The 17,276-nt window shown below is 42.2% G+C and overlaps 1 protein-coding gene across 3 annotated transcripts in view; it reads left to right on the forward strand.

Moving 5' to 3' along the window:
- CA10 (carbonic anhydrase 10) overlaps window positions 1-17,276 on the forward strand; it is a 658,053-nt gene that overhangs the window by 635,605 nt on the left and 5,172 nt on the right. For all 3 annotated transcript variants that reach the window (XM_067020655.1, XM_059047231.2, XM_067020656.1), the window contains 2 exons: window positions 2,218-2,290; window positions 16,316-16,470. In XM_067020655.1, coding sequence (XP_066876756.1) covers window positions 2,218-2,290; window positions 16,316-16,470 — 228 coding nt within the window. The remainder of the gene's footprint in view (window positions 1-2,217; window positions 2,291-16,315; window positions 16,471-17,276) is intronic.

A 17,276-nucleotide genomic window follows, 5' to 3' on the forward strand; every position in this document is an offset into this window, starting at 1 on the left:
ATAAGTCACAGCACTTCTATCTTTGTCCAACATAATCAACTCCCAGATGCTCCACAGTGAGTTATCCAAGCTGTGACTTGTCATTCACTCATCCCCAAACACTGACTGAGCATGGGACACAGGCCAGCCTTGTTCTGGACACTGGTATCTAGAAATGATGTGAACAAAACCTCTGGTACCCTTCCCCTCCTGCTGATCTTTCTGCCTCCCCTCCCCAGTTCCTGCCTCAAGGTAGGCTGGAACAGAAAATGAGAGACCCCATATCTAGGTCAGCTGAGCCCTCAAGATGTCACCCTGGCCCAAAAGCTGAGCCATAAAAGCACTGGAATTGTTTGTTAAAACAAGAGATTTGTTTATCTGTGGGTTTTACCTATCTCTGTCCCCTCCTGATCCCCCACCCTTCCTATGACCACAGGGAACTGAGATTTGGCTATAATTGCTGCTCAAGCACACAGCGTTAACTTCCCACTTAAGCTCACTTATACCAAGTACATATTTTATCCTCTCACCCACACAGCCAACATGCTAGAGCCCACAAATCATCTGTGTGCACTTTGGAAATTTTTCAATTATTTTTAATCAGCACAAAAATGTCTAATCCCAATGTTTGCTCTGCCCAGGCTCACCAGGTACCAGGAAACCAAGGCACCCGATTAAGGGACATGGCAGATTCTTCACCTGCCATGACAATCTATTTTTGGCTCTCCTTTCATGGGCTGCATCAGCACAAACAGGCATCTTCAGGCTATCTTTTAAATAGCTGAAGAGGATGTCAAAGTAGAAATTGGCTTCAGCACTAAAGCTTCCAGGGATCAGCAATGTTTAATTTGGGACTTTTCTCCATTTAGGGTGGGATTTTACCTCCGTTGAACATTGTCACTCACCAAGCTCCCCTTGGTGTATGTCTCACCACAACAACACACCCAAGGAAACTGCGTGAGAAAGGAAAGGCAGATGGAGGGAAAATAAACAGTCTGTGCTTTCTGCAAACTAAAAATTACCTGTTTCTTATCTAATAATAATCATCATCTGCTGCAATTTTTCCAACCCTCAGAATAAATCAGATTTAAAATGTTGACGTGTCACAACATCCGATTAGCAGCTGAGGTGTAAATTACAGAGCACAGCTGAGCAAGGTAGGAGAAAAATAACTAGGATGAACAATGGTCCCTAGAAAAAGGCTGAGTAAAAAGGGAGTCGTTAAGAAAACAGTATACACAGTCTTGTGGGGGCCCATCATGGCCTCCAAATTGTGGTTCCTTGGCTTAAGCCCCTGGAAACTTGGCTTGTTCTCCAAACAAGGAATTTGGAGACCTAACAGCATGGGCATAAAATGGGAACTGATCCCTGAACATCTAGTAAAATGTGTCATCCATAATAGGAATTTGGTAAATATTTTTTGGATGGATGAAAGGACAGATTGATGGATGATTGATTGATCAACTGAATGACATGGCTTATGATATATTTGATTCATGTAATACTGAGCAGTGGTATAAGATTCTATATTATATCCTAGAGATCTTTTTCATCTCCTGATATCACTGCTCTGGGTACTCTTTCTCTCACTCTCTACTTGGATAACTATCCCCTTCCTAATATGTCACTCCCTACTCCTTACTTAAAACCCTCTGATATTTCCCCATCCCTACAGAATAAAGTTTAAATGCCCTAACATGACACTCAAGGCCTGACATGACCTAGCGCCTGCCTACCTCTCTACCCTTACCTCTCATCCTTCCCCCATACTCTCACCTTCACCTACACTGAAATACTTCACTAGACATGACTAGTTCTCCCATGTCCATGAGCGCACAATCCTCTGTATTCATGTTTTTCTTCACCTTTCCTCCTTTTCCACACTATGCCACCAAAGCACTTTGCTAACTTCCCCTGATCCTTCAAGACTTAGCTCAGGCCTTAGTGCCTAAGATTCCCCAGGTGGATGGCCTTCCTCTAATATCATCATACCTGTAACTCTATCATAGCAATCTTCACACTAAATTATAACCATTAGGTTACTTATCTGTCTTCTTTCTCTAGACTGTGGATTCTGGAAAGTAGATTCTATATATTTGATCTCTGAATTTCCAGCCATCATAGTGTTTATAGCATGATAGGGACTCAATAAATATGAGTGAATAAGTAAATGCATGGAGGTTATGTTTATCTTGAAATAGTACTGCCTAGTTATTAATATTTTCTTTTCTCACCTAGGTTTCTGATTCATCAAACCCATTTCTTAATCGAATGCTCAACAGAGACACTATCACAAGAATAACATATAAAAGTAAGTTTGGTTCAATTTCCTATATAGCAACTATTCTATAAAGGTTAGTCCTGTCTGAAGGCAGAAGGCAGGACTGATGATCTCTAAGGGCCTCTTTCAGCTTCATGATCCTTTAATTCTGTAGAAAGTCACTCTGGAGAGTGAAGGTTGGCTAAGAAGCAGCTCATTTCAAACAGAAGCCCCCAGAGTGCCTTTGTCATCCACGCCTGTCTAAGGCAATAATGATTTTTATGATGATGGTCATCATTATCCCATGGATTGGTAAAGAGCTGGGGGACTCTGCTAGCTGACAGATTCTACCATGTCAGCTGGCCACATTTGGGGCTTTGCCAATTATGTGATTGAAAAAGCATTCACCAGGTGGTTTGGATCCAACTTCAAAACATCCAGAAGCCCTCAGCGAGACCACATCTCCCTCTCTGTGTCGTTGGGTCTCCCTTTCAGGTGGAGGCAGGGTGGCATTTTTCTTCATTTACATGTATGATACGATGACCTAGAGAACTCTGTCCAGTTTCCTTGGGTTTCTAGAGTGTTTTTTCCCCAGAATCCTTAAGCAAAAGAGAGAGAACAGTGCATAGTTGAAGGGAGTAGAGGGGAGAGGATGCTACTGTCTTCCACAGCAATCCCAGAGTTTGCAAGATTTGGGGATAGTTATGGGAAATAGCACACACCAAGGGAATGAAAGAAAACAGTACAGGGGAAAAAAAATTAACTAATTAGGAGTGACCAGAAAAGTGGAATTCATGTACCAATTTTGTCCTTAGGCAAGGAACTTCCTCACTTTGACTCTGTTTCCTCATTTGTTAAGTGAAGAAGTTGAACTTCAGATTTCTAAGGTCCTTCTAAATCTAGGATTCTGAATCTGATTTTTGCAAATGTAAAAAGCAACATATAAACATTCTAACACCTCACATCCCCTTTGCATGTTCTCACTTGGTGGAGGCCACTGGTGCTTCTACCTCCAATTGTGACGTGGAAAGACAGAGTGAATGCTTACAGATCTCACCTCAGACTGCTGGAAGGAGAGTATGGAGAAATCTTCTCTTGTTCAATTATTCATCCATTCAGCAAGCATTTCCTGCATACCTGCCTCATGACAGGTACCAACTGAGGCTCCTTGAATAAAAAGATGGGCCAGACACCAGCCCTCCCCACAGGCACTCGCTCCCATATGAAGTCACTTCCATATGAAGAGGTTAGGGTTGGGGACGCTGGTGGTGATGAATGAACCTGGAGAATCACCTGGAAGAATTAAGTTATCTCCAAAACCATACCACCCTTCCTCATCAATACCTCTATGGAGTCCTCTCTAAGTTCAAACTTAGATTGCTCAGCAAAGGGAGACATTTCTTTCTTGTGTTCAAATAGGTTTTATAACTGCTCATAAAGGATTATTAGTTTTTTAATTTTTTTGATTAAAAGAGCATAAAAATTAAATAAAATGTTTTCAAATAATCTTGAATTTTCAGTTTAGAGACCATGAAAAGCCATGAAATCACACATTAAGCCTCAACACACAATCTAAGAGATTGACAGCTACAGAGTCAATCATTAGAGGGACTTCCCTCCCTGCCCCACCCCCTAGCTCTGGTCTGATTAATATTAAGTGATGTGGCTGCTGCCAAAGATGAAAGCATCCATATGGGTTTGTGCTATGGGAAGATGGCCTTTCTTGTGAATGGGTATCAATTCTGATGCAAATAGGGGCTAGAGAGCCAGGGTGACAGATCTTGTTCTGTGGCTGAGGGGAACTTCAACTTCATCTACTTCAAGTGAGATGTTCCTGCTTACTCATCCCCATTGCGTCTGTAGGAACTGAGAACAGACTTTAGCAATAGCTGAAGAGGATAGCAAAGTTAAGACCAAAAACCTTCATTCATTTGTTCACTAAATATTTGCTACAAGTATGTATTAAGTGGTCCTAAGTGCCAGGGAATAGAGAGATCAATAGAACCTGTTTCCCGTCCATGAGTCCCTCACTCTCTAGTCAGAGAGACAGACATATCATAGTGTTTCATAAAGATTTGTATGGGAAGGGATTTCCCAGGTGGTCCAGTGGTTAAGAATTTGCCTTCCAAAGCAGGGGACGCGGGTTCAATCCCTGGTTGTGGGAACTAAGACCCCACATGCCGTGGGGCAACTAAGCCCATGCACCAAAACTACTGAGCCTGCACACTCTAGGGCCTGTGTGCCACAACTAGAGAGCCCACATGCCACAACTACTAAGCCTGAGAGCTCTGGGGCCCGTGCACCACAGCTAGAGAGCCCACACACTGCAACTACTGAACACACCACTCTAGAGCCTGTGCACCACAACTAGAGAGCAGAGCCCACATGCCACAACTAAAGAGCCCGTGCACAACAACTACTGAGCCCATGTACTCTGGAGCCCACGTGCCACAACTAGAGAGAAGCCCGTGCACCACAAGGAAGAGCCCAAGAGCCACTATGAAAGATCCCTCATGCCGCAACTAAGACCCGATGCAGCCAAATAAATAAATACATGTTAAAAATTTTTTTAATTTGTATAACAATTACAATGTATTTAAAATAGGAACAGAACTCTTTGGGATCATAGAAAATCTGCCTAAAATTCATGGCAAGGTTATACATAGCAATTGTTATTCAAATAAGCACTGAATAGATGAGTAAACATCTGGTAAGAAAAGAAAGCAAGAAAAGAGGAAGGGAGGGAGCGAGGGAGATTCCAAGCAGCATATACAAAAGCAAGGAGAGCACGTAGGACTCAATAGTTCAAAGGAAGGAACTTTGCCTTCATCAGCTCTTCCTCTTGTGCCCACAGCACATCCTATAAACATTCATGATGACCTGAATAAATGGAGAAATGAAATGGCCCCCTATGGTAGCATTGACAGGGCCGGCGGGAATGACAGGAAAGATGGTCTGGAGTCAGATCTTGAAGGGTCTTGAGAACAGGCTAAGGAGTTTATGCAGAAGCATATTTGAAGAAATGCCCTCACTGCCCTAGATATAGGCTCCTAGAAGAGGGACTAAGAGAGAGCAGGAGCACCCCCTTCTCTTGTCCCCTCATCGACCTGTCAGGGCCAAAGAGAACTAAAGCAAGATAAAGAGACCCAGTATGGGGAAAGATAACCGCTTTACATCCCTAATCACAGGTATTTTGTGCTTTTACACTGTTGGGGAATAATGGAGGTATTCGCAGGAGCACTTATCACATACCTGAAGGAAGTAACACTGCAGGGATAATTATTGGCCCGACATGTGGGAATGGCCTAGACACTGTGATGCCCAGGACACTGTAGCTGAAAGGGATTTATTTTCTCAGAAGGAAAGCACTAGCACTCTTCCCTCCAGCTGAACGCCCCAGGGCAGCCAGCTCTTGGAAGGCTGATCAGCAGGAGGCAAGAAGGGGAGTTTCTGAAACAGGAGTCATGCACGAGGACACAGCCAGTGGGTAGGAAACACAAGCCTGGAAGTACCCCCCCCCCAGGCTCTACAGGAAGCAGCAGGTTATTCATTGGCCCATGAATTCTGGTAGAGACAAGGACAACACTACCTGCTCAGGGGCAACTATCAGAGTACCATGTTTTCATACTTTAAGCAAGCAAGAAAGAAATGGGTCCCCACAGCTGCCATCCAAACACACTACCCAGGGACAACTGACCTTGGCCCCCACCCACTCTCCCAACCAGCCCGTTCTTCTGCTGCTACCCAGAACTACACCCCAGCATAGCTTCAGTCTGCCACACTCACGCAGATGTGGTACCCACTCTGTAAAGTGCTCAGCATCAGGAACAAGGAAGAGATGCTAACCAAGCACTTTATGCACTCTGAGCTCTGTGCTAGAGCTTCATGCGCAGTGCCTTACCTGGTGCTCACAAAGTCCCGTCCTCAATATAGGTACAATTGTTATCCCAGTTTATAGATGAGGAAAGCAAGGCTCTAAGAAGTGAAGCCATTTGTCAAGGACACACATATAGTGAGTGGCTCTATTAGTCAGCAACTTCTGCATAATAAACAAGCATTCAGCGATAGGCATTGATTTCTCACTACTGCATCTGTGGGTTGGTTGGAGTGGCTCTATAGGTCTGCAGGTCAGTTAGGGCAACTTGGCTCCACAAAGCTCTCATTTTTCTGGGATCAAGTACTTCTTATGCTGGGGGTCAGAAATGTGTGATGTTCCTTAAGACGTAGGCTTGAAACTCACACACTGTCACTTCCATCCACTTTCCACTGGTCAAAGCAAGTCACATGGCCAAGACCAACATTAAAATACTCCCTTGGAGTTGGGGCTGGGGAGGGAGTGAACATTTCCTGAACAATAATTTACTCATCCATAGTGGGAGAGCAAGCATTCCATCATAGGTCCTCCCGGGGACTTTTCTATGCTCTTACTTTCCTACTGTCTTCCTCCCTAAGGAGCAAGGAAAGCTAGGCTCTGAGTCTTAAAACTAGCTGTAATGCTGATACTTTCACATTACATGAAGCTTATTGGCATGTTCTTCTCTTAATTCCAACTTTAGTTCAGTTGGAAGGGCCATCTCTTTGCTTTTTGCACTTGTTTCCACTTTGGAAGGGATGTAAATTATGCACAGAACTTGTGGGCACTTTAAAAGTTCAGTCTCATACCATCCTAGGCCCCCTGCAGCTCCTGTCTGTCCCTTGTCATGGGGCTACCAGTGGAAACCACTGTCATTCAAAGGAACACAGTGGCACTGCCATTATTGGGCACATACAGAAACCAGAGAAGGCATAGAGATTGGTACTAGATGGGTCAATATTCCCCATCAGTCTTTCCCTTGGAGGCCATTTGTAATGAAAAGTCAATCTAAGACTCTGAACAGAGAGGACATGATCTCCTGACAAAAGGATCTCTCTGTTTGCTTGGATAGAATATAGGGGCGTGAACAAAAGTTAGGAGATGATTGCAGCAATGTTGATCATGATTAGGCCAACTTGTGGGAGGTGATGAGAAATGATTGGGTATATTTTGAAGGAAGAGCCAAGAGATTTACTGACAGATTGGGTGTGTGGTATGAGAGAGAGGAGTCAACTATAACTAAGGTTTTTAGCCTGAGCAAATGGAAGGAAGACTTTTCCATCATCTGAGATGGGGAAGATTATAGATGAAGCATATTCATGGGTAGGAAGAGAATCAGAATTTCAAATATGTTAAACTCAAGATGGGCGTCAAAGAAGAGGTGTGGAGTAGGCAGTTGTATATATGAGTCTGGATTTCAGGATACAGAACTACAGATATAAATGTGGAATTCATTGGGATCCAGATGGCATTTAAACCTGGGTGAGATCATGGGAGAGAATAAATAGAGAAGAGAGGCGGACATATCCTCACTTTTGAAAGATCCCCATGACTTAAGATTGTAAATCATTTCTAAAGATATCTTTTAAATCCTGCCCTGGAAGAGGCTCTGGTATGTCTGTCTCATCAACTGGCTCAGGAGGTACAAAGAGGCAGGGGTAAGCATGGAAGCATGGGGTGAAATCACTACAAAATGGCAGCCAGTAGGCACACAATCCATTTGCTTGATTTGAACATATATTAGATGACTAGGGAGAAAAAAAGGAATTGTGCAAAATCATTCTATTGAGCCAGTTGAGAAAACCAATGCCAGGTAATCCATAAAAAAGGAAAGAAGGAGAATCTTGCCAAAAGGACTGGGAATTTTGGAAGCCAACATTCTGGTAAAAGCCACTATACTTATGAGATGCATTGTGTTCTAGTGAAGAGATATAGAACTAAGCAGACCTGGGATCCTGGCTCTTCCACTTCTTTGCTGTGTGAATTCTGGCAAGTTTCTTAACTTCTCTGAGATAATATCCTCATCAATAAAATGAGGATACTAATACTGACATTGAGAGGGTTGGGATGAAGATTAAACAAGGCAATGAGTCAGTTGCCTGGACATTGACTGGTATAAAGTAGGTGCATAATAACATATGTTTCTAAATTATCCTAAGGTATGTTGTGGTCAAATCCAGCTTCCTGGAGAGTGGGAGTCAGGTCACTATAAAACTAAATAAAAGTTATCATCAAGGTGAATGCAATACAGGGCACACAAACAACAGAGCTTGTTTACGCTAATGAAACCCAGCTTCTGCATGGATGGCAATAGCCTAGTGAGCTTCCACTCTCTTTGAAAGCTTGGATTTCAAATGTCTGAGCAAATCTTATAAAATTCTCTCACTAACCCGGACAGACAATGGAAAAAATTATCCTGAATTAATTGCAGGCTGAATTTAGAAAGTCTTCTAAAGAAAATCCTTTTTATTAAAGTTAAATTCGCCTTCAACAGATTAAGGGTCAAGACTGAAATCATGGCATTGAAAAATGGATATTCTGGAGGAGATATTCATAATTTACTTGAAGTGGTTTAATTGTTTAGTGTAGTGTATTGGAACAATGCCAATATCCCTCCATTTTCCTTGTGTTAATTAATAAGTAGGCACAGAGCCCCAATTACATAAAAGGTAACATTCTTATCATTTGATTATCCACCTGATTTCATGGGACCAGCATTATTTTTTTTTACAAGAATATTTATATTTTCAAGTGGAGCAAAGAAACTTCTTAAATGGGTAAGAGGGAGTTGTTATTAGAACAGTACACATAAATGAATGCTTTCTTCCAGGGTCCTAGGACAGTGGAGTATTTTAGTAGCTTCATTCTCTTTCAGTTTCATATACTCCATTCATTTCATAGACAGTAAATACAATGGTGAACTTCAGTCCAATAAGAATCCAAAAGATTATAGATTCCAAATTTAAAAGGGTCTGGTTATTGTCTTAATAACCAGACCCTTAATAACTTTATTTCCAGCAAGGAAATAAAGGCACACAACTCAAAGTGTTTGGAGGAAAGCTTTTAAACATGGTGTTTTGAGCTCTTTAAAAATCTTTTCTCAGACTTGCCTGTTTATAACTTTGCTTTAGCAACCCCCTACCCCAACCCTGACTAAAACATGAATGTGTAGGCAAGGATAGACCAACTTGTAACTGCCTTATACTTCTCGGTTCCTTGGGAAGTGTTCTGTGCACTCACTCCTCAGAGGAACACAGTGTTAAATGTGATGAAATATCACCAGGGAGCTTAAGCATGTTACTCCTGGTGAATTTCTCTATGCTTAATTGAATTTGTGCTTTCATTTCAAATGAATGGCTTTGGAAATATTTTCACAGAATGCAAAATGCAACATTCCACTCCCCATGTTGCAATCCAAGTAGTAACTATGGTCAGCAAGGAAAAGGAACATCTTACCTCTGATGAATCTAGTTCTCGGAGGCCCTCTTTTTCATTTTTCATTTGTATAAAATGAAAAATCATATTATTTTATTCTTTAGCAATTACCTTTTTTCATTTCAGTTGAATTTGCCCCAGATTACAAGAGGAAATGTCATTCCATATGAGAAAATTGCCAAAGAGTTCCATATTAATCAGAAGTTAGTCCAGTATTGATTTCTGGAACTGCTGTGCCTTTTTCTCACTGGCATCATTCTCTTTGAATGGGAACTTCATGAGCAGGAAGCCGGGCAATGTTAAATCTCATCAATGTCTCATAAGTTAACACGATGCATTTACCAGAGGCTGCCATTGAATTTCAGACTAAGGGAAAGATTCCCCCGCTATGTGATCCTAGGCATTTCATCACAGTGTGTTTCAAAGAAAGAAAGAGAGAAAGAGAAGGAGGGAGGCAGGGAGGGAGGGAGGAGGGAAGGAAGGAAGAAAGGAAGGAAGGAAAGAAAAAGTCAGCTTGGGAGTTGTGTCCAAAACTAAGAACTCAGTATAAGATAAAGCATAGATTCAGCAAGAGCATGTCATAAAATCAAAAGCACAGCTGTTAACTTCTCCAATCATTTGAAAGAATAAAATGGGATTATTAACTGTGCATAAATATTCTCTACCTACTGGTTATCCAAGGGATCTTCCTGTGATCTAGAGGTATATCCAACACATTGAAAAAATGTCAACACTGTCATACCAAAAATTTGACCTACAGAAGAAAAATTTATCTATGTAAGCTTGTTTATATTGAAGGACATTTGGGGGTCTATAGATTATTTTTTAACCTAAAGACGACTTTAGCAATTATCCAGAATATTCTGGTGCCCACAAGTAAGAGGTTACATGACTTATCCATCAAGAAAGAGTAAGTTACTGACAAAGCCACAGTTGGAACTTAGATTTGAATTAAGACTCCTGCTTGAAGTCTAGGGCTTTGCCCTCTATATGATGATGATGATAGATAGAAGATAAATAGATGATAGATATATAGATAGACAGATAGATGATAGGAAACCTCTCTATAAAACTACCCATGAAAATGTATTTCACACCATCACTTCCTTTCAGTAAATATCCTTAAAACAAGCAGAGGCATGCATAATCAGCCTATTGGCCTCTGAGCTTCACCCCAAATGTTTATCTCTCTGTTTATAAACAACTCTGACCTCTAGATCTTTGGCATCTTTACTAATGAATAGAGCCTTGAGAATTTGGAGAGCAGAATCAATCTTTCAGGACATTAGTTCTTGGGCTCCTTTCTGTCTACCATGACCAGAGGATAACACTGACATGCACAAACTGTTGATTTTCTGCTGGCTGCTGCATGGACAAGGTAGTCTGTGGGTAATAATTACTTCCTGACCTGGTAAGCCATGAAGGACACCCCAGTGTTCCTTGACACTAGGGCTGAAAACTTTCTTGGGTCTCACCGCCTCTTTCTTGCCAAATACATCAAGCAAGTCTCTGTGGGGAGAAAAGAAGATATAAAAAGGTAGTCAGTGGTTCTCAAATTCCAATCCCTAAGAGATAAAACAGTGATTTAATGGCAGCCTTTGAGGCAGAATGGTGAGTCATGAGGACAAGTGTTATATGTTAAATGCACACATTACAGTTTCAGCAATGTAAACGCACAGGTGTGTTTGGTGCAGAAACAGTAACCCCGCATGGAGACAGGCAACAGTCTCCATCTCATTCTGAGATCTGGGGCATGACATATTTGGGAGTAGTGGTGAGCAACATGTATTTAAGCTAATGGTATAGACTGAAGCCTTAGAGATTTTCTCCCATAATCTGACAGGTGATGTTGCCTCTTCCTCCTTTATTTTCTGTCCAGAACCACCAGCAGGTGAAGCTGCTGGGCAGAAACCATTTCATTCATTCATGCAACCAATGTTTAATGAGCACCCACCATGTAGTGGACCCCATGGTAGGGCTTAGGGAATCAGAGATAAAAGATGGAAGCCCTTCTCCCAAAGGATCTCACAGTTTACTGGGGCATTCAAAAAGGTAAGTTAATTATTGGCAAGCTAAGTCAGTAAATATGGTGTAAAAGGAAGGCACCAACCCAGTGAGGGAGAGCCAGGAAGGCTCGGGGAAGTCAAGCAATGGTTATCCCAGGGAAGCTGGGCACGGACATTAGTATTGGTTAGTACTTGCCATGGACCAGGCAGGCCCTGTGCCAAGTATTTGAAAAGTGTGATCTCATTTGTTCCTCAAACAACTCTGTGAGGCTACTACTCTGTCTTAGGCAGGTCGGCCTGCTGTAATAAAGCAGCATAGACTGGGTGGCTTATAAACAACAGAATTTACTTCTCATAGTTATGGAAGGATGAAAATCTGAGATGAGGGTGCCAGCATGATTGGGTTCTGGTGAAATGCCTCTTCTGTGTTGCAGAATTCTTGTTGGATTTTCACATAGCAGAAAGACAGTCAGAGAGCCCTCTGGGATTGTTTCTAAAAGGACACTAATCCCATTCATGAGGGCTCCACCCTCATGACCTAATCACCTCCCAGAGGCTCTGCCTCATAATATCATCACATTGGGGATTAGAATTTCAATCTATGAATTTGAGGGAGACACAACCATTCATTCCACTGTCCACTCCAACCATCTGCATACTGAGAAACTGAGGCTCAGATGGTTACCTGCATGTCCAAGGTCATGCAAATGTTGAACAGCAAAGCCAGCACTGAAACTCCAGTCTGAGACCAAAGTTCACATTCTTCACACAGGTATTTTTCCAAGTTCTGTAGTGTGAGGAAATTAAAAGGGCATATTAGCAGATTCATGGGATGAAAAAAGTGGTGAATGAGGACTGGGAGGGTAGAAGCTGCCACGTTCTGTGGCAACCACTGCACATCTCACAGGTGACATGGGTAAAGAGGAATCTCCTGGCAGGACCACAGCAGCAGAGCCTGGGATATCAGCACAAGAGTGTTTAGGAAGCAGGTTTTTACCCTGCTATGTGGGTTAAATCCATGAACGTAATCTCTTGCTCCTGGCCTTCCCCCTGACCCCAACACACACACACACACACACACACACACACACACACACACACACACACACACCAACCCTGTCCTCAAATACAGATGAAACACAGAGGCTAATTAAAGTTTCAGAAAAACATAAATGTTTTTTTTTTCTTTACTCTAGTCATGACTGGAATGCCCCTCATTCCATGGTCTCCTTCCATCTCTCTTCCCCATCACCCCTAATAAAATAAAATACAATAATAGCAGACACAGACCTACTGGAGAATGGACTTGAAGATACGGGAAGGGGGAAGGGTAAGCTGGGACAAAGTGAGAGAGTGACATGGACATATATACACTACCAAATGTAAAATAGATAGCTAGTGGGAAGCAGCCGCATAGCACAGGGAGAACAGCTCAGTGCTTTGTGACCTCCTAGAGGGGTGGGATAGGGAGGGTGGGAGGGAGGGAGATGCAAGAGGGAAGAGATATGCAGACATATGTATATGTATAACTGATTCATTTTGTTATAAAGCAGAAACTAACACACCATTGTAAAACAATTATACTCCAATAAAGATGTTTTAAAAAAATACAATAATAGCAGCATGCTAGAGTACCCTATATGCTCCAAGTGCAAGCTTAGTTAAACAAATCACATTGACCTTTAATAAAGATGTGCCAAATGCTTCCTTTTCTCATTCAATATGTTAATCTTCAGGCCAAGCCACCATCAGAGGAAAGATCATTAAACACAAATTTGATCATGCTATTCCTCTGCTTAAAACCTTTCCGTGGCTCCACATTGCCTACAGGATGAAACCCTAACTCCCAACAGCACAGAGAAGGACCTTCTGGGTATGGCCTGTACTGACCACCCCCCCAGCCTTATTCCTCACAACACCCCTTCCCCTGCATCTTACCCATGCACTAGCCATCCTGAGTATGCTCTGCTCTGTGTCTTTAGCTTTCTTTACCGTGACCATCTACAGTGCCCTTGACAGCCACCCTTACCAGCCACACACTGATTACCTCCTGTTGTTCAAGATGCAGTTCAGGTCAGCTCCTCAATTAATCCTCTGCAGTCCCACCCCCAGGCATAACTGACAGCCTCTCAATGTACCCAGTGCAGATATATATCACTATCTCTGTGGCTTCTTGCTGTATTCACTTACATTACGTCCTGCTTGCCTATACCTAGCTTAGTGCCTGACACATACTAGGGGTTTAAGGAATAGTTAGAGCCAAACGGTGGCTACTCAACATAAGCTTGTTGTGTTGACACCTGATCTAACTTCCAAGGACCATTACATCAGTGTGTACTCTGGGCACCACGGTTCTGTCATGGAACCATCTGACTGCACAAGTCAGAGTACAGATCCAGCCCAGCCATATTCCAATCACTATGTCTCTCTTGGGCTTGTCTTGATAGAAAGGTAGAAACATTTAAATGGAAAGAGAAAGAAAGCCCTTTCTCCTAGTGTTGGTCTCTTAATCCAGCTTGACCAGTCTCTCTCATGGGCATTTTGTGGACAGAGCCCTGGAGAAGTTCGGTTACCTGTAAGGGTAGGCAGAGACCAGGAGGGGCAGTTTAGGATGAAGCAGGCTAACAGTGATTTTATTTACATTGTTCCAAACCACTGCATCAGTTGACTTGTCCTTTACTCAGTTGGCAAGCAAAGGAGCTCTGAAAACCAAATTTCCTTGGCAAAGATAGTTCTTTCTTATCAGAGAAACTTGAGTGAGCAATTTCTGGAGGAAGGAAGAGATGGGGAAGGTAAGGGATTTTTGCCCAGGAAAATGGATTAACAGCATTAATGCTCAGGATAAATAGGTACAGCCTGGGCCAAGATGCACTTATCATCACCACCCTGATATTAGGGTCAACATATTATATATTTTTTTGCAATTTGTAATCTGTCTCTTCAGCTAGAATGAGGGCAGGTATCTATTCTTATTCATGCTCTACCCCCAGAGCCTAACCTGGTGTCCAGTGCTAAGAGGTGCCTAGTGAACATTTTTTGAATGAATGAATGACTTTGGCCTGGAAGTCAGGTGAGCTGGATTCCACTTTCCACTCTGCAGTTACCATCTAGCACTCTGACCTTGGGCAGGCCACTCTGCCTCTCTGATCTTCAGTTTCTTGTCAATGAAGATGTTATTGTATGCCTGACTAATCTTACTAGGACAGTATGAGGTTCCAGCTGTATGTGAAAGTCCTTTTTTACCATTATACATGCACAATACTGAATTTGAGAGATTATTTCAACCACCAAAGAGTCAGTCCTTTCCCCCTGGGAGTTGAACACATGGATGAGAAAATGTATGTGAACATAGGAGGACTGGAGGAGCAGGTCTTATCCCTCTGCCAGCCAGGCTTTGGGTCCCTGCCATGTGTTCTCCAGGCTCCCTGGGCTGGCCACAGTGGTGGACACTCATGACAAACCAGTGGGTGCAAGACTCCTGAAGACATAGATTAGAGATCACTGGGGTACAGAGAGCAATGGAAGCCATGAATATAGATGGGTTATGATGAGAATATAGACTGAGGGAAGAAAGAGCCTTGGACTGATCCTCGGGAAATGCCAACACTGAGAAAAGCAGATAGAAAATCAGAATCCAGCAACAGAATCCTGGAAGGAAAGGCCAGAAAAATCAGAGTCACAAATATGGTGTTTTAGAAGCCAAGAGAAGAGAGAAAGAGTCTGCAGAAAGAAGAGAGGAAGGATCATGAGAAGAGGAGGAGAGAAGTTCATTGAAATTTATTGACATTTGAAAACTCCAGTACATTATAATTTTATAACAATACAACCAATGCATTGAATTTAAAAATCAGAATGAAATATATCAACATGTTAATGGCAATTGTTTTATATGATCAGTTATTATTTTCCTCTTTCTTTTTTCCATATAGTCTTATATATACTTATGTTACTTTTATAATTGAAAAAGTATATTTAATAATAAAAGATATATGAGTGTGACTACCTCGAATAGGTATAAGACAAAGGGTTATCTATATGGGCCTTATGGAGAGGAGAGCCACAAAAATGAAATAAGTTGTTGAACTTAACAGTTGAATCTCATGGTAGGATTTGGTCTGACTTACTTTTCTAAAAATATTTTCTTAATGTTCTCTTAATTAAGCAATGTTAATAAATAAGAATGGTGACCAGGCAATATTTTACTGAGTCCTAAAGCCTTTAACTGTGTATTTCATTATGACTATAATGTTATGGGTCCAGGTATCAGGGACCATAACCAAGGACTTGGCTCTTCCTATTGTCCTCGTGGTAGACCACATTACTGCTCACCAATATTCATTGTCTCATCCTATGGGAGGAATGTGCTTCCTTAAATCCCTAAAATCAGCCTTGGCCATATGATTTCTTTGGCTAACAAAATGTGAGCAGAAGTGACATGTGCCAACATGTGCCAGTGTTTTAAGAGCCAACATATGTTCCACCATGCTTACTTTTCCTCCTATCATTGTGAATCACAAGGGTCTAGACAGCAGCTGCTCTGATAGTCTGGGTCCCAGGGTATGGACAACAATGACATGCAGGAAGCTCTCAGCCAAACTAGAATGGACTTGTATCCGAGCAAGAAATAGACCTTTTTAGTTTAAAGTGATTGTGATTTGGGGAACTGTTTTTTACTGTAGCCCATCCTGAGACTTATAGTCTTCTGGAATCTGAAAAGAAAAAAATTATCAGCAACACCAGCACTTTCTCAAGAAATCTAATTCTTATTTTTTTTTTCTCTAGATGATGCATATTTACTACAGGGACTTAATATAGAGGAACTATATCCAGAGACCTCTAGTTTCATTACTTATGATGGGTCAATGACTATCCCACCCTGCTATGAGACGGCAAGCTGGATAATAATGAACAAACCTGTCTATATAACCAGGATGCAGGTGAGCTTCTCTGTGGTCTTTTAGCTAATGGGGATGATGATGTGAAGACTGGCTGGGTTTGTGGAGTGCCTATTGTATTAGTTTGCTAGGACTGCTTTAACAAAGTACCGCAAATTTGGTGACTTAAACAACAGAAACATATTGCCTCACAGTTCTGGAGGCCCTAAGTCCAAGATCAAGGTATCTACAGAGGTGTTTCCTTCTGAGGAGGTGAGGAAGAATATATTCCATGCCTCTTCCCTGGTTTCTGGTGGTTTTCTGGCAAACCTTTGGTGTTCTTTAGCTTGTAGGAGCATCACCTCAGTCTTCCTTCATCTTAATATGGCATTCTCTTAATGTCTGTGTCTCTTTGTCCAACTCCCCCCCACACAATAAAGACATCAGTCAAATGGGGTTACGACCTACCCCAATATTAGACTAGGGCCCAACCCAGTAAGCTCATCTTAGCTAATTATATCTGTAATTGCCCTATTTCCTAATTAGGTCACTTTCTGAGGTACTGAGGGTTACGACTTTAACTTTTTAGTCTGGGGGTACACAATTCAGCTTATGTTTAAAGAATCAGCATCTGGGGCTTCCCTGGTGGTGCAGTGGTTGAGAATCTGCCTGGCAATGCAGGGGACACTGGTTCAAGCCCTGGTCTGGGAAGATCCCACATGCCGCGGAGCAACTAAGCCCGTGAACCACAACTACTGAGCCTGCGCCTCTGGAGCCTGTGCTCTGCAACAAGAGAAGCCGCGATGGTGAGAGACCCGCACACTGCGATGAAAAACGGCCCCTGCTTTCCGCAACTAGAGAAAGCCATT

This window comes from Kogia breviceps, chromosome 19 (assembly GCF_026419965.1).
Source record: "Kogia breviceps isolate mKogBre1 chromosome 19, mKogBre1 haplotype 1, whole genome shotgun sequence".
NCBI classification, from domain to species: Eukaryota; Metazoa; Chordata; class Mammalia; order Artiodactyla; family Physeteridae; genus Kogia; species Kogia breviceps.